This window comes from Hyposmocoma kahamanoa, unplaced genomic scaffold, assembly GCF_003589595.1.
Source record: "Hyposmocoma kahamanoa isolate Upper Pololo Valley unplaced genomic scaffold, ASM358959v1 63, whole genome shotgun sequence".
In the NCBI taxonomy this organism is placed as follows: domain Eukaryota; kingdom Metazoa; phylum Arthropoda; class Insecta; order Lepidoptera; family Cosmopterigidae; genus Hyposmocoma; species Hyposmocoma kahamanoa.
The window spans coordinates 6,221,015-6,244,553 of NW_020653851.1; the positions used below are offsets into that span (position 1 = coordinate 6,221,015).

The following is a 23,539-nucleotide window of genomic DNA, read 5'->3' on the forward strand; positions in this document are numbered from 1 at the left end:
CTATTCATAAGCGGCCGTCTAGTACATATTTTTACGGACGTGTATTTTTATTATAAAGTATACATGACTAATAGAATTTAGGCATTTCTATCTGGGTATGATGAGTCAACTGTTGGACTTCAGGCAAAAGTGGGCTTTTTGTGAAACTCATTTTCTCTTAGTCATACGTTCTTACCTATTGTACATCGTAAAAAAAATGTGAATAATACAAAAATCGCGGTAGTAAATAAAGTATTTTACTGTAAATCTGTTATCACTACAATATGTTGATAGTGAATGCGGAATGTAAGGTAGCTGTCAAAAAACATAAACAACATATCTCGATATTTATTTGTTCAATGTGAATAATGAATATTTGTAGTGGAATGTATCTATATGTATTGCAACATTTTCTTAGAGGCTGGTGGCCTCGTTATTTTTCTAGGAAGCTTAACGGACTTAACAAAAAATCATAAATCCGGAATACATACCTACGTAAAATTGGGATAGTTTCCCTAAACATTTCTAACACCCATTGCACTTTTGTCTTTTATTGACGATTAGTTTAGGTAAAATAATATCACTCAGTTTCAACACATTTAACTTGTTTTTTGTTTATGACATTCATTAGATCGGCACGCCACAAAATTATAACAACATATTATCGGAAGTACTGTAAAAACAATGTAACAATAGGTAGAAAAAGTATGAAGTTTATCACGGTGTTTTTGTACCATGATATTCAATTTTTTTTTGTGAAATTACTCCACTAGTTTGTTGCAACGTATTGCGGAGGATGCACAAAGGCTTGGAGCTCCTGAACTGTAAAAAGGAGGAAGCTGCAGTACTTCGAGCACATCATGCGGAGTGATAAATACTCTCTACTGCAATTCATTCTACAGGAAAAAATCGAGTGCTGCAGAAGTGGTCGTAGAAAAACCACATGGCTTCAAAATCTTGCAGAGTGGTTCAACATGAGTACACCACAGAGCTGTTCCCAGTCGCAACATCACGAACCCAAATTGCCATAATGATGGCCGACCTCCTGTAGGAGATGGACCCCAAAAAGTAGAAGTTTGTTATCCCAGTGGATTCAAACCAGGGCCAGAGTCTTCAGTATAACGTGCCTGAAGCTAACTATGCCAAAATTCAAAACAAAGCTATCTATGTCAAGATTCCTTTTTACTTATAACACGTCTGTCACAAACGTTTCACAGGCAACTTGGCAATTCTATAATGTAGCCTTACCCCAATCTTATTGTTTTGAGCGCTTCCGTCCAAGATGATGCGGTTCCAATCAATGCTGTTGGTGTAGCACAGTCGGTCGTTGTTCTGTATCCGAACCGCACCGCGTTCAATAGTTGTCAACGAACGTAGGCCCAGCATCTACATCCAATCATTGGAATACTTTGAATAAAACTGCCGTCCACTAACTAAAAAGCGGCTAAGTGACAAATGGTTTAATATCCATTTTAAATAGCAAAAAAATAGAGCATAAAATTCTCTTTTAAAAACAGTTAAAATTAGTTAACGTGTTCGACTTAAATATTGGAACTGAACCTAACGATGCATAGCTGAAATATCATTAAACAATTTCAGTATTCAAAATTGGGTTATGGCTTTTTTATGATACCTCAAAAAAAATATTTTGTCACTTAGCGGCGTTTTTTGTTAGCGGACCGCAGAAATACAATACAATAACATAGTCAAACGCAAATAATCTTTATTTCATAGATAAGTAAATTTTACTTGAAATCGTCATATAAGACGGTGGAAAATTGAAATATCGTAAGGAACATTTTGTCGTAATGGAAAATGTCTCTTACGACATTTCAACATTCGACACATCGACAAAATGATTACCTTTATATCGGCAGTGGAGATTTGAAATCATAAGAGATATTTTGTCGTAAGGTCAATTTCCCTTAGGACAAAATGTCCCTTCCTACATTTCAAATTTCCACTGTCGATATTGATTAAACTCTTCTGCTCATTCGTAAGGCAGATTCTCCTGAGAAGAATGGGCAAAAGCTCTATGTGTTGCTTTTTGTAAATAAACTTTTGTAAACATTAATCATTTACAATATTTATTTCTAACATCATAGATCGACACTACCCGTAAGAAATAAATGAGCACTACCACGAATTTTTGTCATCTAAGTATGCAGAAGTTGTATAATACTAAAGGTATTATATAAAGTTTTTGTTTCATTGTAGTTTTAAACCTCGTGAATGGCAAATTCTAAATATCAACCGGAATCTTACTATAAAAGTTTATACATTGCCCCTTAAATAAATTTGTGTGTGGTTTTGTGAAAACGACTGTCGAGAGCAGCCAGTTTATGTTTATTCCTCGTATTAATGTTATGTCTCCAGTACATTTTGATACATGTACTGTGACGCTAGTGAAAGGACGTTAATTTCTGAAAACTTATCTTTCTCGTGTCTCATAGTCGGTCCAAGTTGGACTTTATTGATATTGTCCTTTGTTTGTCACGAACGATAATTACTTGCTTTCCATATATTTTTTTTCTGCTGGACGGAATACGCTAAGAAAGCGAACACATACCTCAAGGTCTTCATTATCGAATATGACGAGGGAAAAGTCCTTGTAAAGTTGTATCCCACGTATAACCGAGAGGTTCGGAAACAAGTCGCCCAAGTTGCGAACGGCTCTCATTCTGAAACGTAGATAAAAGCGAAAACTTAATGTGGTATATGTGAATGGGTGAAGATCTTCGATAATACGTGAACATTACGTTGATTGCATTACATATCAAATTTTAATTTAATTACAAAACCACAATCCCCAAAAACATACTATCAGCTGAAGCTGTAGTAAACTGTACAAGGAAATACATGCTATACAAACCCAAAAGTCAGGAAGAAAATAAAAGGTACGGTGTGTATTTATATTATATCTAATAGACACGAAAAAATTTTTTTCACAATTGGTACACATTATTGTGAAATTTCATCATCAACATCAACTCATGTATACGTCATATTGCTAGGCACGGGTGTCCTCACAGGCGAGGGTTTAGGCCATAGTCCGCCACTCTGGCCCAATGCGGGTTGAGAATTTCACCCGTTTTACGAAGGTTGTAAACCCTTTTCGACGCGCAGGTTTCATCACGATGTTTTCCTTCACCGAAAAGCTCGTGGTAAATTTAAAATTAAATTTCGCACATAAATTCCGAAAAACTCAAGAGGTGCGAGCCTAGATTCGAAACCACGACCTCTGCTTGCGAGGTGATAGGTCAAACTTTTTTTTTATAACTTCAAGTGACGGGACGAACAAGTCGTGCGCTTGATCTTTAAATTGCAAAGATCTGAGAGGCACTACCACTGTGCCCATCACGTAAGTTGACAAGTCCCATGTGCCTGTAATTTCACCATCACCCTTACCCTTCAAACCCGGAACACAGTAATGCTGACATCAGTGCTTGGCGGCAGAAATGGGTATGATGGCAATACTAACCTGGACGAACTCTTTCAAAAGGAGCTCTACTGCTACTAAAACTGATAGGGCGCGTTCCCAGTATGTCGTCACGTTTTATTGTCGTTGGACGACTGTCGAGTCTAGCCTGTTCCCATATCACGACTATCTGTCGTGGACGATTTTTTATCGTTGAACGACTGTCGTGACTAGCTGTTCCCACTAGATCGTGACGACAATAGGAGTTGCGACAGTCTGTCGTCATGTTTTTATCGTGACGTTTTTTTATCGTCAGACGACTGTCGTTCTAGCTGCTCCCACTGTGACGACAGTTTGTCGTTGTAATGATAAAAAATCGTGAACGAGAGTTAATCGTGTCGTGCTATATGTGAACAACTTCATTTAAATATACAAGCCACGACACTGTAAACTGCACGACAATCTGTCACGACATAGTGTGAACGCGCCCTTAGGCTACAATTGCTTTTTTTTTTAATTGTGAAAATAAAAAAAAAAACATTGTATTTGTCTAATTTCATTGTTCCTGAATAAGCTAGGTATAGAATGGGTGCGGTTCGTAATATATAACAACAAATGACATATTTTTAGTTGATTTAACGCTCAACAGATCTAATTAATTTATGGTATACAGATATTTGACATATTCTTGCTTGATATAAGGGTCACTGGGTATAATTGACGATTGACTAGCGGCCGGCGAGTGCCAGAACCGAATTTGTTTGCATTTTCTAGTTGGTTCGACCGCCAACTGTGGGTTTAGGTTACGTTAGTATATAAAAAAGCTGAACGAGTCGAGTGAGCGCAGCAAGCGTGTCGCGGTAGCGGTCGGCGAGGGCCAGAACCGAATTTGTTTGCATTTGCTAGTTGGTTCGATCTCCAACTGTGGGTTTAGGTTAGGTTAGTATATGAAAAAGCTGCACGAGCGAGCGCAGCGAGCATGCCGCGGCAGCGGCCAAAGAGTGGCAGAACTGAATTTGTTTGCATTTGCTAGTTGGTTCGATCTCCTCCTGTGGGTTTAGGTAAGGTTGTTATATGGAATTAAATATTCTGCTTAAAGTTTTTATAAATATATTTTGTAACACAAAAAGCATCTAAAGTTATAAAAAACGATTATATTTTGCGATAGCATTTAATGAAATAAAAAAATTCTTATCAACATAATATAGGGCGCTTCAACTTTTCGTAAAACGAAATATTGTGTTATATTATTTAAGGCAATTATACTGGTAGTAGGTACTTATACCATTTGTTCATTATGTCACCTAATCATTATATCTAATGTTTATTATACTGACGGTTTATTGTACACATTGAAATTGTCCCTTATGTTGTTATACTTTTTCTTGATTATATACAGTGAGTGATTATTACCTTAGAAATTATATGAAATGTTGTTATACAAAGTGAAAATAGATTATTTGTTGTTATATCTTCCATTACAAACCCGCATGGAATAGGTCAGTCTAAACATAATAAAATAATTATCACTCCTTACATCAAAGATATAAAAGTTAATGATAATTATATTATGACCTAAAATTTTTCCATACGTCCTCAATCAATTTCGCAGCATACTTTTACTAATATTTTAATGGCTATTGTGTTACCTGTAAATCGTAATATATCCAGTGACCTCTCGCAGAAGTGGAAAGCTGAGGTTCGCGAAATCGTTGGCCGTGACATGCTCCATGAGAACGATGTTCAGATAACCCTCGATCACGCGGCATCCTTGTAAATTCTGGAACTCTCCTAGATTGTTTCTGATGTCTAGACTTTGGCATACTGAAACAAACAGATGAAGTTTTATAATATGTTCATAGGTAGTGAGACCGACGTGACTCCGCATTGGGATAACGTGAGTTAACCCAGCGCGCGTCCTATAGACACACGGAATCACAAACGATTTTGGTATTGTAGCGCCTTAGATCCACATGGTGTCTTTAAAGCAAAGCTATGTTTTCATCCAACATTTTATTTAAATGTTGCTCCAAAATTTGTAAAAAAATTACCAAAACCTGGGACTCTCGGACTAGAAACACATGTCTAGAACACGTGACGTGTTAATGTAGTAAAAGAGTGTTGTGCTTTTTTTGTGTATTTTTTTTGGGATTGATGCAAAGTGAAATGGTTTCATAAGATAAACATTGCTTTATTCAACAAACTTGCTTGATAATAATGAAGCGTAACACTGTACATTTTTAGTTGTCACAGTAAGACGACAATTGGAAAAAGTAAAATGTTAAAAAAGAAACCATTTTCTCGTATCGTTAAACATTCAATTTGTACAAGTTTCTGTGCTATTATCACGTAATTCGCTTACGGTAACAATACTTCATTAGAAGTGATTAATTTGTTATTGTTTTCGCGAACAAGTAGATTATTTAGGACTAATAGCCTCCCACAGAGCAATTCTGCGGCGACCACATGGAGCGAGGGTGTTTATTACGTGTTAGTCTACCACCTACCACCGCTTCACGCCTACCACTTGACTTGATCAAGTTAAGCGGGAACAGAGCTCATCTTGTATAATAAAGTATTCTATAAACCACGTGGGCTAACAATATTAAACGCTAGATTGACGACTATACTTTTTCAGATTCTGTAGGTGGAAACTGGATAGGGGATAAATAGGTCAGGTACCTACAGTTTATTTTGTTAAAGTACTTTAGTGAGTACGTAGTTAATAATAACGATATGCTAGAACCAACCACTCCAATTACTAAGTCGCAAACTAGGGAATGCCCTATGAGTACAAGACTGAACAATCGAGTTTTTTTATGCCACCAAGTAACGAGACGAACATGTCGTGGTGGTAAATGACACGCTTGTCCACAGCACGTGCAGTGCCACTCAGAGCTTTAAATCGCAAGGATTTGAGAGGCACTGCCACTCGACCACCTGGACCTGAGACATAAGTCGACAAGTTCCATGTGCCTGTAAGTTTCATTACAGTTCAATTTCATTTCAGGGCATCCTGAACACCTAGACAAGAGCTAGATTAGAAAAGTTCATTTCCCAAATTGGTTCTACCGGGAATTGAACCGGGGCCTCTGTATCCAGCGCTCACAGTTGGGCCACCGAGGTCGTCGAATCAAATATAATGAACTTTGTATATTATGATATTCGTGTTTGTACAAGCGTATAATGATAATAAAATTTGAAAACAATATACTAAGAACCAAATGTACTAATTATTTATCGTAAAGAACTATTATTGTTTGTAATAAATTATTTACATCTGTACGCGTCATACCATACAATCAAATAGTTTTATTTGTACTTGATTAAGTATACATATATGTATTTGTTATTGGGTTGTTTATTATAAATAAATTTATTGTTTTCTTTGGCACATACGCATTATTTTAGGATATTTTATAGTTCTGATCAGCTCTAAATAAACAGAATGTAAATTGGTTTCCCTGCGATAATATAAGAAATCCTAAAAAGATTGCAAAACTACCATGTTCAAACAATGACCATTGTAATGTCAAAATGTGTTATTTAAACGAAGCATAGGAGAATGAATAAATAATATATTTCCTAATCAACAACAAATATAGAACAGTTCGATACAATGTTGAGGTAAAACCGATGTTACACTTTTTGGTTGTAACCTTTACAAAACTTGAGGTATTGAAGGTACGTAAATTTAGAAACAAACCCTTCTCCAATAAAGTTAAACGTATTTCTCGTTATTTATTTGAATAATTGGAGTCATATTTTGAGAAAACTTGTTCATTCCGTCACTTGAAATTATTAAAAAAATCACGACTTTCTGTCAAAGTTATTTGTTCGTAGAATGGCTTTTACCCCGTCAACGATTATAGATTTTAAACAGCCATGAAAAAATCCAAAAAATTCAAATGTTCATAGATCTCTCGCAAACTTGTCGAAGGTCAAATCCAAAAGTGCCCTTTTTTAATCGAACGCAATCTTGAATGAAATGGTAAAGTATTAGCCATAAATTTTCCATTTTTAACCGACTTCAAAAAAGGGAGGAGGTTCTCAATTCGACTGTATGTTTTTTTTGTATGTATATTACGCGATAACTCCGGTATTTCAGAACCGATTTTCATGACTCTTTTTTTGTTGGAAAGAGGGTACCTCCATAGTGGTCCCATTTCATTTTGAAGAAAATCATCCACCTCTAAGGGTGGCTGTTCACGCATGAAGATTCATTTTTATAAATAGCGCCTGAATTTTATTTTAATGGTTGATTTTGCTATTTTATTTTATTTGCTCCAATTCAAGGCGTTTTTCTCTCAATATACTTTGAGTAGTGAGAACCGATTTTTATTATCTCCTGTGTCAAGTCCCGTATAGTGGCGAACTAGGGGTTGAATCCGGGTTTGCGCACTTTCCGGTAACCGATTTCAATAAAACTTGATAATTATATGTAATTCCACGAATTTTTGAAGTCGGTTATTTTAGTACTCTGTACTGAGATTATGTAGTAAATAAATGGCTTGAAGAAAATATTGCAGTGTTACTTCAACCTAAGAAAAGTGCGTGATGTCACGTCGCGAAATTGTTAGTAGACTGTCAGTTTGCAGTGACAAAAATTTCCCTAATAAGTATGTAATATAAAAATTATAATACTGCTATGCTAATACTTATCTTAGAGACCTCTTCCTTCCAGAGACTTTGTATATTTTTTTTGTATAATATAATTATTTTCAAAACATTAATTTTATTTTATAATATTTTAAAGCATGAATAACAAATACCTTTAAAAACTTTTGAATGTTTTTGTTGTCTTGGCCTAAAGATTAAAACCCTTATGTGTGCTATTTTATAATACTTAAGAACCATCACGGCTGAATTTGGAGGAGTCGCAACTTCGTATTTTGCACACTGTAGGTATATTAACAAAACTGTGCATGATGCGGCGAAACGCGTAAATTGCGTGACTAACACAAAGACTATAAGTTGTTGACGGAAGCACGCGCACGCCTTCTCCAGGTTGTTACAACGAAATAACGCCAAAATCATGGGAACTGCAGAAATCTAGTACAAAGAACCCGTTTAAAACATAAAGTTATTACAGTCAGTTCAGTTTCAATGCACAGATATTCGTCCAATGTAAATAATCTTAAAGTAGGTCAACGAATTTAAATCGAACTCCAAAACCATTTACTTTTTTGATTGATTAGGCACTAAATTACACGTGAGTCGATGAATGAGTAAAAGTTTGATAATATTTTTTATTAGTCCATCATAAGCTAAGTCATACTTAGCTGCAAGATAAATCGAAGCTTGTAGCGCTCGAACAAATCCTATTACATTTAGAGCTAGAGATATTCGAACGTAACTCGTCAGCATTCTGCATTTAGCACTTCACTTTCAGATTAAGTATATCTCAATTGTTTCGGATTACGGTGGATTAGAGTATGAAAATAACGAAGTCGAGTGAGCGGGGGCGATACGATATCAATCACACTCCGGTGAAAGCGTCAGAGCGATATGTCGATACAACATCATAGGGGCCGGGTTCCAGTTTCAATAACCGGCAGCCGTCATTTGGTTAATAACGCCGTGTCGCAAAATGATATAGGCATACATTAACGAGCTCGGATTACTGGACAAGAAAACAATGTTCCATATCTCACAGAGAAAACTGATTCAAATCTACTAGTGACCACAAAGCGTGTAACCGTTCAGAAATGTCGGGATAATAATAAGAAGAAGACATACTGTGACATGTAACCACAGATAATCTTTGTTCAAAATGTTCGCTTCACTCCGTTTATGCTTATAATAATTATATGTAGGTACTTTCACTATCCGATTGTCGGTACGGCTTTGCCGCTCTTGATCGTTTAGAATATTGCAATAACATAAACAATGTTTTAGAAAGCTATGATTAACAGTATGAGTAAAACAAGACAAGAGTCGTAACTCTATTGAAACACCAATAATACATATAAATAAGACAGTTAAGTAATGTTATGATCTGGTTTAAGAAATACACGACAGAATTACCTCGTGTCTTTCGTTCTTACAGCTCATAAAAGTCATAAACAAGGATCACGGCACAATAGGGAAGTGAAACAAGATGCAAGGTCGCGGTACTGCGTAATAGATCCGGCTCCCTGCGTAGTACTACATAATCTGACGGGCCCACGGGTAAAATGAGCCCACCCGGATATTATATCCGAGCAACCGATTTCCTATAATCACATAATGCTACCGTCGTTTATACGAGGAAACAGCACAATATGATGATTTGAGGAAATTACTACTATCTTGGGTTTGAAACATTTTAATCATTTTTGCTGATAGAATTTTAAGATATTTCATTATAGTACCTGCATCGCACCCATTCGTGGCACCTTTAAGTGCAATTTTTTTTGCACCAGTCCTTGGTTTACACGGCTATGTCAATGACGTGACATTTATGGCACAATATCCTAAATGAGTAGCAATTTGTGATTACACACTGGACATAACGCAACAGAGAGCATAAATCATAGAACATAAATCGAGATGCAAGGTCGATATTGTGCGTGTAAGCGACAAACTGCGCATTTCTTATTATTTGTATGCGTGGCACAGCAGCGTGGCATAGTAATATGGTTGATCACAGGCAGCATTTCATATTTGATTTAATGGCGTATCATAGAATGTTGGCCATAATTTTATTAATAATTCAATTAATTGATAAAAAGTAAACATCAAAAGGTAAAGACAATGCCTTTATATGTATTTGAAGACCTTTAACACACATATTAACTAACGGGCGATTTAGCACCAATTTTGTTTTGAGGTTATAAGATACCACGTTTTCATAACAACACGTGGCAAGGATTGGCTGCAATGCGCATGTGCAAGAGAAAAGCGCGGGAGGAATCAAGATGGCGGCCGCGCGGTGCGTAAACAAAGCGTGTGGGCGGATCTACCTATTCCCCAAATAGAGGTCATATTTTTACTCTATAGAACTATTTTTTCAGCTCGAATTTAGAAATATTTTATATTTTAAAGGGTGTTCATCAATGAAACTTCTGTTTGAGTGGATATTATTACCGTGAGGCGCCTCAAAGGCCTACTTTCACTAGTTATGTAGTACCGAACAATTGTAGCGTATAATGACATTGATTGTAGCGTATAATGGCCAGCAGATTAAGCTCCGCTGCATACGCAGTCCGCAGAATACGTGAGCTTACCGATGTTAGTACTGCTAGACTAGTTTACTTTAGTTACTTCCATAGTATAATGTCCTACGGGATTCTCATGTGGGGTAAAGCGGCAGATATTCAAACCATATTTGTATTGCAAAAACGAGCGATTCGTTCTGTGTACCGTCTAGGCTCTCGGGTATCTCTCAGAGAAAAGTTTAAGGAGACTGGTATCATGACTGTGGCATCACAGTACATTTACTCAAATATTTTATATGCCCGTAAAAATATACATAATTTCAATAGAAAGAAGATATCCATAATATTAACCTTAGAGCTAAGTCCAAACTCATGGTACCACGATTTCGTTTAACCAAGGTAAACAACTCTTTTATGGGGAACTGTATACGTTTTTACAATAAGATTCCGGAGCATATATTAAGTTTATCATTTCCTAAGTTTAAAAAGTACATTAAAAATATTTTGATCGAAAAAGCATATTACAAAATTGAAGACTACGTGTTAGATAAAGATGTATGGAAAGACGACATGGCTCCAGAATCCACACAAATTTGATTCAAAATGTATTCCATAGCATTTAAGTTTATTTGAAAAGAGCAATCCCTAGAGTTTCTTGCTCGTTCTTCTCAGGGAGGTCAGCGTAGTGAACGAGCAGTACCTTAAATGTGACGTTTTCAAGTGTAAATTTATTTTACCTATGGAATAAATCATCTTTGACTTTGATATAGATCTAATATAGTTTTTGTTTTTTTTTTTGGTAGAAATTACCGTATGATATTGCAAGTAAATTGAGACATCGCTATTAGCTATTAGCATTATACGTATTAAAATGACGATGACAATTCAAAGGAAAGCCCTGTATAAGAATAGTAAAGAGTGGATATTGAGAAAAAAATGCACAATCGAAGCTCGGTCGTAGAAGATTTCAACAGAAAGTTCGGACGTTTGACGTGTAGCCAACACGATCGCAATGAATGTTTGTTATCCGATATTTTTGACATAAAAGATGGTTTGTCCAGGCAGTCATTATTACCATGTTGGTTAATCAAAGGCGAACCACCTTCCTTTATGAAAATTGAGCTCAAAATAAATAACGATTTGGCAAATTCCGAACTGTTTATGCGAAAGATTGCTAGTATCGATTACTAATATATGTAGGTATTCAAATTTAAACAATTCTAAATTAATGTAATTAATTCAATAATAGCAGGCAGCTAACAATTAGACGGGTTGGCGGGAACCTTTAGGTAGTTAGTAGACGCCAGAGATAGGAAAACGAGTAAACAAGCGAAGGCGGGGAGGCGAAAAAGGAGAGCGGGGAGAGGTGCAGTAGAGTGCACCGAGTGCACGTCACAACGTTGCATTGCGATGCAAATGAACTCGCTGCATAACCCCTCCCGCCACCTCCGCGCCCCGCCGCCGTCGCCCTAGCCTCACCTTGCCAGCCCAACGAGTATTTATAGAGTATGGAATGTTATTATACTACTCTTCAAGAATTAGTGATGGGCGTCCCCAACAAACGATGTCTGAATGTGCAATAACTTGTTAGTTATTTGTCATTCAGACAAATGTATAAGCATGATTACATGCTAAAGTAACAAAATCGTAACGAAATAGACATATCTACTTACATTATTGAAAATATTTGTGAAACTATGATAGCGTGTTACGTGACACAGATAGCGTACAGGATAACGAAATTAAAGTTTTGGTCATTTAGGTATTTTTTTACTTACATCATCAAATTATGTTGCTCTAGCTAGATAAAATACGTAAAGGTATTTTAGATCTTATTTCAGTGCTACACCGCCGCCTCGGCAGTAAATGGATGTTCTTGACAATTTTTCTGGATGAGAAAGTTTTTTGCGGAATATTGTTAGTCATAGCAGTTTAATGTTTTGTTACAAAAAAAGTATATAAAAAGATTCTTATTGTATCAAATATCGACAAAACAAACGCCCTTCACTATCGACCTACGTTGTACTGACAAATATTGAACGCGACGAGGTCTGTCCTCCTCCCCACCGCGCTTACTACGCCGCCGTCGTTACTACAGCCTCTCCGCCCGCACCCTTCGCCTCCGTACCATGACATCCTGCCGCTTAATTCATGGAACGACTCTACATCCAGACCCGCTTTCGATCAACGCTTTACAACGTATACTGATCCGTAGCCTTAATGCCAACACAGCAAAGTTCAAGGTAAAACTGGACCATACGAGAAATACGCGTCGCGTGGTAAAGGCAGCAGCTGGTTATTAATGGTGGCATCCGCGTCGCTTTTACGTTTTACGATAATTTTGTAAAATTATAGTCATTGAGTTCGCGCGCCGATGCTCGTCGAATAAACAGGTTACGTCAATCCTGTGCGAGAGTGTACAGTATACGTATGCATGATGCGATATGCGCTTACTACATGCAATAATGCACGTCGCGTCAGTATATCATGTATACTTTACGTAGTACTTGCTCGTAAAGTACTTGCAGGAAACGAGTAATGCGTAGTACGTTGAGTAAGCCGTACATACTCCTTTGTTTTGCTACGCAGTTCAACTGAACAACAGTGTGTTTGTGCGCCAAGAACGTGGTTTATATTGTTTGTTTACAGGCAAGCATATCGTGTATGTACTTGCGCCGATATTCGGGGCATTTATTATGCAACACAGAGCTAGTGAATACCGTGGTTAATCATATATATGCAGTATCATATCTTTAAGACACGGATTGTTTACGTCTTAAAATATTCGAAGCAAAGCACACTTAATGACGCCTTGTAATGTGCCTTAACGATCACGTGACATTGTTTTGGTCGATCTTTTCCTGTTTGTGACCGCGAGAAGTTTAAAGGCGCTTCATTGACTATTAAAGCACACACGGCGAATACAATGGGTACTAGAGACATATGTATATGTTTTCTACTTTTTACAATGGCAGAGTGAGGAGATTGAATTTACGTTTCCGGTGTTCAAAATACGTTAAATAAAAATATGTGAGACGAAAATATAAATGAAGCAAAACAGAACCTGTATCTTCGGGTTGAGGAGATGAAAGATGTAAGATTTCTTAAAAATAAAGAAGTTTTATCTAGATTACGATAACAAGTTCATAGAATAAGTTGACACAGTACTCTTAAGGGTACAGATGTATTTAAATTCGTTTGAAGACGTATAACAACTTTTTATTTATGAACTTATACATATCGAAGAATGTATAATATGAGGCTACGAAAGTATAAAAATAACAACATTACAACATTGATGTAGCAAGACGTGGTAACACAAAGAATACTATCTCCGTTGTAGGTACAGAAATAGATCAGCTGATTGCATCGTTATGCATTGCGTGTAGGCGCATGAGACTGAGGCGCTGCCGCCGTAACACCGCCGCGCGCCACCGCCGTATCAGCCGCAATAGCATCGCCGTAAGCGCAGCTCTATTTTCGCGATCAATGCGCGTGACTCATTGCACTTTCACTGCAAATAGAACCGCTTGTCTGTAGATAATTGGCGTCACTTCACTGGGTTTAGATCCACACGTTTCCAGTACCGGACATCCGCTAAGCCATATATGCGATCACTGCACGTTCTATTGCTATTATCTTAAATATTTTGCGCTTTACTAAGCAATAAGCATCTAGACTAGAGCGATCTTATAGAGATCAGATTGGAGATAATATCTGATCTTCATCCATGAAATCGCCATTATTTAGTAAATACTGGTTTTATTTTCTAATGTAATGGTAAGGCACTGGTATTACGAATGCTTAATTAATTTTTTTATTCTGAATTATAGAATTATATTTTCAAATGCAGTCATTGGTTTGTCTAGCACATGAGTCATGACTTTTGTTGTTATTACATTTCAATTATTTTAGTCAGCACGAACATATTAAAACCTGTTTTTAGTAATGAGTACCATCAAAATTTTCAGCTCAAGAGTGAACTCCGTAGTCGTCCAGAGTATAAACTTGATAACATTGAATTGAAAGCGATTGTACAAGTTGATGAATCTCAATCGACGGCTACGTTAGCAGCAGATTTTAATCATAAATCTAAACAATATTGGCCTATATGTAACAAAGTGGAATTTGATAAAGCTTGATAAATAGACTGAACGACTGAGCGTTACGGAGGTGTCGAAGCTTGCATTGCGCAACAGACACCGAAATTAAGAAATTTTGAATGGCATTGTTACTTTCGATAAAACGTGGTTCCTTTACGACAATCGAAAAGTAAGTCCCGTTGGGTGGTCGATACAGCACCTATCTGATAATGATTGTTTAGTGATCTTGCTTTCTTACCAAATGCTGTAGTATTTATGTCAAAAATGACGTATTGAAGCTCGGACGACATATGCGAAGCTGCACTACACACGAGATAATTTTCAAGCTGTGTCGCCACCATCCAAGGCATCAACTTACGTCCAGAATTTGAACAACTTCTTAATCAAAACAAAAATTTCAGTACCCGCGACAAGTATTTAATGAATTTGTTGGCAAATGTAGAGAGCATTAACATATAATAATTACAAAGGTAAAGTTGCAATATTTTGTTGCAACATACTCAGACTTCTGTATGAAATTCGCCAATTTCATTGGTGTACCAAATGCCTAATATTAATGTGTTTTTAAAAAGCTAATGTGGTTACGCGTGTAACGATCGCGCAGGATGAATTTTATTCAGGCGATTGATTTGATTGTAGGCGAACAATGGGCCGCGTACACAATGACGGTAAGCACAAGTTGGAAATATGCGGAATAATCCCGGCTGGTCGCAGTGCGCTGATTTATGTTTCCGGTCTCTGAATGAAGATATCAATGGTCGCCTCACATGGCGCAGCGACGGTGAGGCGCGGAGACCGTGTGCGCCTGTTCATTCACACCGTTTGTTACAACCGAATGCAAATTACGAGTGTTTTTTTTCACATCCGTTTGCAATCTTAACTACTTCTGACGATGAGTGAACACGTTCAATTCAAGTCCTTTTATTACGCTCGTTATTATTATTAAAGCTCTACTTTATTGACTAAAGATTCATGTCATGGATTTCGTGATTATGTTTATAGTGATGATGTCACATAATGAGTAGTAAATAAAAGACTAAAAATTTAGGTTTATTAGAACTAACATTACAAGGCAGACAGACAAAACCAGCTGTAATTAGAAAGGGTCGTAACATGTTTGTTGGTACATACTTATTTACGTAGATACAGCTGGTGGGAGTGGGCCCCACTAATAGGTGGCAGAAAATGTGGAGCAAAACAAGTTGCGCAACCTCGATAACGAACGAGCCGGCTTCAACACGCCACGGGCCTAGTGTGGGCGCACTGCCTACTGTCTTTGCGTTTACTAAAACTTCACAATGCATCACTTTTCAAATAGCGTTCAGTGAACGTATTAAAGTTTATAATTATTTTTTTATTATATATATATATATATATATATATATATATATATATATATATATAAAAGAACAAGTCCTGAGTCACATGCAAAAGCGTAGCCGAAACTACTAAATCTCGGAAAATTGAAATTTTCACGACAATTTCCTTTGTTTTGTTTTTAAATATAAATAACGTGTGTGGTATGGATTTCAAAGTTTCTAGACAAGAATTATAAGAAGGTTTATGAATCTGTAATATAAATACTTAAATAAAGCAAACATTCAGGTTCTTTTCAATTTACAATGAAAACTAGTGTAAAAAAAAAAGATTAAGTTGAATAATCGTATTGTGAGGTGTATAAAGCATGAAACACACTGGCAGCGGGTGTGCCGCACCCGCTTTCAGCGTGTTTCACGCTTTTAATTCAGGAAGCTACCCTAAAATGGGGTTGAAACGTGCCGAAATTTCTCCGTGGAAAACGTATTCCTTAAGTCTATTATCCCGTAACTTGATATAACACGCACTTTCTGGTTTTTGAAACTACGAGGAAAGACTTGCAGCAGGGAGTTAATAGGTCCTGATTTCCATGTGTTCTCTGACAGAAATAATTGTTGGTAACTCACCAAAATGAAACGACTTTGCGGGCACGAGATCGATTTACTTATACAAATTCCAATTATTTCTATGCATTGCTTAAATTCGGCAATACATGTTAGGCTTGGTAAAAGAATTTCGTAAGAAGTGCGTAAATTAAGAAGGACTTGGTATTTCTTTGTACCAAGTCACAGATATAAATTTGTCTATTGATTTTTGATACAGTCGTAATTCTTTGCTTAGTTTAGAATTAAATAAGATCTTATAAAAATTTACAGTTTTAGTGTGAAGCGTTTTAAACAAGACGTCTATAAAACTGTCAACATGCACTAAACCAAAGTGAACTAAATGTTCAGTTGCTTTGAATAGCTCGATCGGCTTATGTATAATTTGTAGTTTACTCATTCATGATCGTAGCATATGAAATATTCTTTTCATGCAACTCTTGATTTTGTATCTCTGTTCTTTGGGGGCTATATTGTAATTTTAAGAATTTTATAATGTTTTTTGATGGCCTGATTAAACATTCTTAAAATCACAATGGAAAAAGTCCAATGTACATGAATATACTAAATATAATGACATGCCTCAAACACCAAGCAAGTATGCTCCCGGTTTTGTATGAAAACCGTATTTTTACATTCATAATGAGGGTAGACATTACATACATGGTCATGTAGAATGTATAGCGCTAAATTTGAATGCGATATTTTCACTAGGTGTTTACGTGATTATAGGAATAATATGTCTAGGTCAGAATTACTTCACATATTATGTACATTTTTATGTATATGTGGACTTAGGAGATAATAGCGAAGTATCGTGAGGAGAAGGTTGCCACAGGCATTTACTTTTCCATTCAAATTAAAATTCCGAATGAGTGCACGAAGATATTTAATTAAGTTACAAGATTATGGAGATTGTGTCACAGAGGGTACTAACACGTAAAGAGCGCACGCATCGCGTTCGTATAAACGGAGTGTGTATTTTGTTTCTGTCCATTTTGATAATTGACTGTCGCTAAAACGCTCGTAAAGAGTATTTATGGCCGAACCAGCGCTACTGTCGTCACTGGGCCCCTCGATGTTGCGTTATGATCTATTTCATTCAACAAACATTAGTTTTACATTAAGAGATTGAATATTTATTTTAAACTAGGCGCACTTCGTGTAAGCCCGGCGGATTATTTACGCTCATGCCTCAATACCTTAAATAAAGGAGTCTCTACGGACTGGCTCTGATCTGCTATTAAAATCCATTTTTGGAGATACGATAATTGTGGAACCATTGAGGACTTTGGTAGGGTTGTTCAAGTTACATTTACAGCACCGTTGATACAAATAAAGGAGTCACCACATTTATAAATTAAGCCGATCACAAAAAGGTTTATCCATGTAATAATTAAAGTTTTCTGTTCTTTCTTATTATATTTTTCTTTTTGACCATATTTACTAGAGGTGCAGGTATCCTAGTATATGCTCCAGCCACCACAAATAAATTTATACGCGCACATCATGAAGTTCATTGCTCTGCTGTTAGAATTTTGTGGAGGGAATAAATAAATTTATTATTTATTTATCTAGAACGAAAAAGACATGCGTCTCAAGCTCTTATTGCATTGACATAAAGCTTGTTCTGGTCCGGTAACTCCCTAAGTGTAAATTATAATAAGCTATAATCGGTATAAGTTACAAAAATACATTTAAAATTGTACAGGCTACTAAAATAAATAGATTTTTATTTTGTTGAGGATTTTATTGACTGTGAGTGAATAACATTGAACGCTATTATGACGAATATGTTTGTTTCGGGGGACGATGACTCGACTTCCGCGGGCTTGACGCGCCATCCGGTTTCCTGAATCGATGCAATTTAAAGGTTATAATTTGTTTTTATTTTCGTCACTTTTTCTGTACTCTTCGAAGACTAAGCGAGATCCTTAAAAAATTGTAAAAGGACCATTTAAAAGATTTCATATTGAAATTTAAGTTATGACTAAGTACATCATATAGTAGCAGTAGAATTAGTTGTTAAAGAGTTCACCCAAGGAAGTACTGCCACCATACATTTTTCAGCCGTCAAGCAGTAATGTGAACGTTACTGCGTTGCAGTTTTGAAGCGAAGAGTGCTCGTGAAATTATAAGCACATGGGACTTGTCAACTTATGTCCCCGGGTGACAGGCGCTTTGGCAATGCCCTTTAGATCTTTGCGATTTAAAGGTCTGAGTGGCACTGCAACAGTCATAGACAGGCGTGTCGCTTACCACCAGGCGCATGAATTACTCGTACCGTGCTTTTGATATAAAAAAATCTTTGTAACAACAAATTATCACCAGACTGCACGAGCACTTTTCAACTCGAACTAGTTGGAAGTACATAAAAATAATGACTTCATAAACAATGTTAAAATGGAATAAATGACGTATAAATAACAAATTGAGCAAATAAGAACAATAACGATGCGAAGCGTCAAGAGTTCCTGCCCACCCCTCTAACGATAAGCAAACAGACGTTGGAATTGGAATATTCCCCGGCTTTGCAGTAAGAAAGTCAAAGTGACCAATCAAATGACTTTATGGCTACTACCTACTCTATTATGGTCACAACATGTCTCAATAGGGAACGAACGAATAAGTCCATTTTATTGAACTCGAACCCATTCGTCTCAATTCAGTGCATTCGACTTTAATACTGACGTTGTTCTAGCTTTCACTTGTTTACTAATAATGAATACCCGCACTGATTCCTGTCCACTGACTTCAATAAATCAATAAACTAGATAAACATACGAGTATGATAGATTACATATAATCACGGCTTTTAAGGATTTTTAAACGTAGTCGCACCAAAAATGTTTTACAACTTAATTGATTTTAAAATTTATTGATATACTTTTTTTTAAAACAGAAATCTACCGTGATACTCAGACAATATATTAATTAAACTAATTTTAATCGTGATAGTTGAAGGTCGGTACCCCCGGCTGGAAAACAGTGCTAGGTACTACGTCAGTGGTTCGAGTGGATGAGACTTTAGAGCATGACGTTGTTAGTGTACCTAGTACATAGGTTCCCAAACTTTTTGACTCACCTCCCACCTAGACCAGTTGATAACACGTACTTTTTATATTAACTTAATACACAAAAAAGCACAAGGAAAAAGATTATATGTGTGTAGTGTAGTTTATATAGATAATTCATGTTTTTATTTAAATGCGGTAGCACCCCCTGGACAGGATCAACGCCCCCAATTGCTTCCAAAGTACCTAGGACTCTTCAGCGCCCACTTTGGGAAACTATGGTGTAGTGTGCAACTATGCATATGACTTTAATAAAAATGAAGAAATCGAGGGTAGTTGCTCGCAAACGCCCGCCGCCTTCGCCCTCGCCCGCAAACGTAACTAGGTGACCGGGATGTCAGGGCTTAAGGCCCATTTAGATGGAGAGAGTTTCTCGTCTCGAAGATGCGATTATCGAAAGAATATAAAAAACTTTCCTCGTCTAAACATTCGCGATTATCGCCCTTTCACGTGAGCGATAATCGCCTCGCCTTTGCATGTTGAACGTCTCCGTGTAAACAGAACTTGAAAGCAAAAATCGTATTTCGAGTTTTTGTGCCAGCCGTTTCTACTATGCGTGCAGTGTGCGAGGGTGTTTTGATTATCACTGCTTTTCTAAGACAATAAGTAATGGAACGAGAGCGAAAAAATTTTTTTCAAATAATGGGGAGTAAGTGGGGAGTGAGTGAGTGAGTGGGCGAGTGGGGAGTGAGTGGGTGAGTGGGGAATGAGTGGAGAGTGAGTGGGGAGTTAGTGGGGAGTGAGTGAGGAGTGTTTATTACGAATTTACGAATGAACTATTACGAATTAATAAAAACTACGCATATAGCATTTATTTCTAAGTCCAAGATGGCGAACACGATTTTTCAAGTAAATGCACTTTTCAATAAACACTCCTCACTCACTCCCCACTAACTCCCCACTCACTCCACACTCACCTCCCACTCACTCACCCCTTCCCCCACTCACTCACTCACTCCCCATTATTTGAAAAAAATTTCGAGACGAGAAACTCTCTCCATCTAAATGGGCCTTTAGACGCGCAGGTTTCGTCGAGTCACCGCTGCGGAAGCTCATGATTAAAAACCACGGGCTGGTTCGAAAGATGTCGAGCCAAAAATTCGACTTAAACACGTTCGAGTTATCCGTTAGTTTAGTTAATACCATAAAAATATTGCATAGGTATACGTAGCAAGGCTGGATAAATGTGAAAAATCATGTTGAAAAACATGTTGAAAAGGATATAGTATTTTAGGCAACCGTGGCATAATGAAGGTTCTTAAAGTGGAGTACAGTGTTTAGGCCACGAATAAAACATTCTTTTTTTGAAACTCATTAAAGTACTGTGTACTGAAATCAAATTTTTCAGTCAGGTAGCCAGCACCATAGATAATAGAATTTTGATTCTGAACTAAAAACAGCGCCTTTGTGATATGGTTTACGAAATTATAATTGACAGATTGAGAGAGAGAGAAGTGTAGAAAATATGTTTTTTGTTAATAATCGGCCGCGGGTGTTTATTTTCAAGTTCAAGTAGATATGACGCGCACCTGTACATAATTTGTAAAGCAATATCCGAGAATATACGTCACACAACAACGCACACACTTCAATATAATACATAACATGCCCATATAACGTGTTTAATGTGACCATGCTATCGAACACGTAAATGAAACAAGTGAGTGTAGCAATAGTTAAGCAACGTTATCAATGGAAATATACGACAATAATGTGAACCTGAGGAGGTATTGATCTGGATTCGAGTCACGCTCGTAAAGCACGGCCGGTACGAGGGTACTAATGGAAAGCTGGTCACGCCAACACCGAGCGGAAACCAGCTTCGTCAAACATCTGCCTTTTTTTTTCTTTTTCTCGCTGGGAAATGCGTTAAGCATAAACGCACGGCTCGGGGGGAATCGCGAGCGATTACGTGTGACTCCCGAGTCGTAGTCCGTATACACACTAAAACCCACCACAAGGAGGCGCCCCTGTATCCGCTTACGCGTACTACGGGAACTCCTCGGCGGATGGCCCGCGTGAGCGGATTCCGGCCTTCAGCCACCAAGACTCACTACAGCGGCGGAAGAAGGTGGGTAATATCTCTTTCGTCTCCCCGGCCACCGTCTTCGGAGCGGGTCAGCCGCTCCGAGGGCTCCTTGTGCGAAACTACGCTTTCACAGGAGGCCATTGCTTCCCAGTACCTCCGGCTGTCGAGCATCGCGCCCAAATCAATACACGTAAAACATTACACGTAAATATGTATTTATGCTGAGCCAGCGCGTTATCACTGCAATGACTTCCAAAACTGTCTAGTTTAAATATTTTCAGGAATACAAATCTATCTAATCAGATACGTCTCTATTCATCATCAACAACATTTCAACCCTTTAGGTGTACGTCCCATTGTTGAGACGGGTCTTTTTTTATGATACCAATGGACGGGACGAACCAGTCGAGCACCTGGTGGTAAGCGACAGGCTTGTCCATAATAACAGTTGCATTGCTGGTCGGAGCTATAAATCGCAAAGGTCTTTAGAGGCACTGCATTGCGCCCGTCACCCTGAGACATAAGTTGCCAAGTCCCACGTGCCTGTAATTCCACCCTTACCCTTCAAAACCGAAACGCGCAGAAATATGCAAGGTGGCAGTACTTCCCTAGACAAACTCTTTCACAAGGAGCTCTACTGCTATCATATGGTTTAGGCACTTTAGGCCATAGTCCGCCACGCTGGGGCTATACGGTTTAGGAAACGTAGTATAGTGAATTGCCAAATTAATGTAGTAATGTTAACGTAAATAACAAGTCTTCGTCATGTGCAGTTTGATCTATAATGCGTAGAGTGATTAAATGGTACCGAAGGTATTATGAACAAATTGTTTGTGCCAAGTTTGTACACAATATGTGACTTGAAATATTTGGCAAGCATGATCGGGACTAATTTAGAGTTAACATTATCAATTTCACTTGTCAATTAATTGTAATATACCGTGGTTCCTGAGAGTTAACTATTTATGTAGACTTCGAAAAATATTGCTACGTCTATTCAATAAAAATGGAAGTAAATTAATTAAATAAATAAATAACGCACACACTCATAGCCCAACACTAAGAAAACCTTGTGTCGCGGGTGCCACACACACAGATATAGACATGGACAAGCATAAATTACATCCAAACTTACGAGAGAAATAAATGTAGACCACACTAATATTTCTCCCGGCCCGGGAATCGAACCTGGGGCCTCTGCGTGGCAGACCAGTATGGTAACCGTTCGGCCACGGAGGCAGTTACATTACTTTGCTACTACATGAACCCAAGCGATGCGTGCATGAACTAACTTCCCTTTTTATTACCATGGATTTCCGCAAAGTAAAGCCTCAATCTATTAATTATTTATGTCTATTTGGTATAAAGTGAAGCTAGTATGGTTCAGATGATCGCAGTAAAGGAGATTCTTGAATATTTTTATCAGGGAAAAGCGCGTTTTAGCGCAGTACATAATGTAGAACTCCGCGTGGGATGGAGGCTTTCTGTTAAGGATATTTATTTGGGGAATGTAATAAAAGCGTTGCGGCGGCGAAGCGATCCGTGCGTGACCTGCTTCCGAACTCTCCGAGCCGCCAATTCCACACAGACACTTATTATTTAAGCATGCTGCGCAGATGTCGAAGTAATAGTATATAATCTGAACAATACTACCTTTAGCACTGACTTGTCATCAGATAATTTACGATGTTTAATAACAAAACGTTACCTATGGGATCTTATCTTAGGCTACGCTAAAACTGAGATATGAGAAAATGCTACATTGTATTCAACAAATTGCACAAATCATAAAGTAGTCATGTATACCTAAATAAATCACATGAAAAATTTAGGCGTTAAACTTGAGATTGTACGAACAGCTAGAGACAAGACAAGAAT

The 23,539-nt window shown here is 37.5% G+C and overlaps 1 protein-coding gene across 2 annotated transcripts in view; it reads right to left on the bottom strand.

Annotated features, from left to right (window-relative positions):
* Positions 1 to 23,539, bottom strand: part of LOC113230427 (insulin receptor-like) — a 112,839-nt gene that overhangs the window by 43,859 nt on the left and 45,441 nt on the right. For both annotated transcript variants that reach the window (XM_026464358.1, XM_026464359.1), the window contains exons 3-5: positions 5,047 to 5,221; positions 2,549 to 2,660; positions 1,228 to 1,365 (exon numbers count right to left, since the gene is read on the bottom strand). In XM_026464358.1, coding sequence (XP_026320143.1) covers positions 1,228 to 1,365; positions 2,549 to 2,660; positions 5,047 to 5,221 — 425 coding nt within the window. The remainder of the gene's footprint in view (positions 1 to 1,227; positions 1,366 to 2,548; positions 2,661 to 5,046; positions 5,222 to 23,539) is intronic.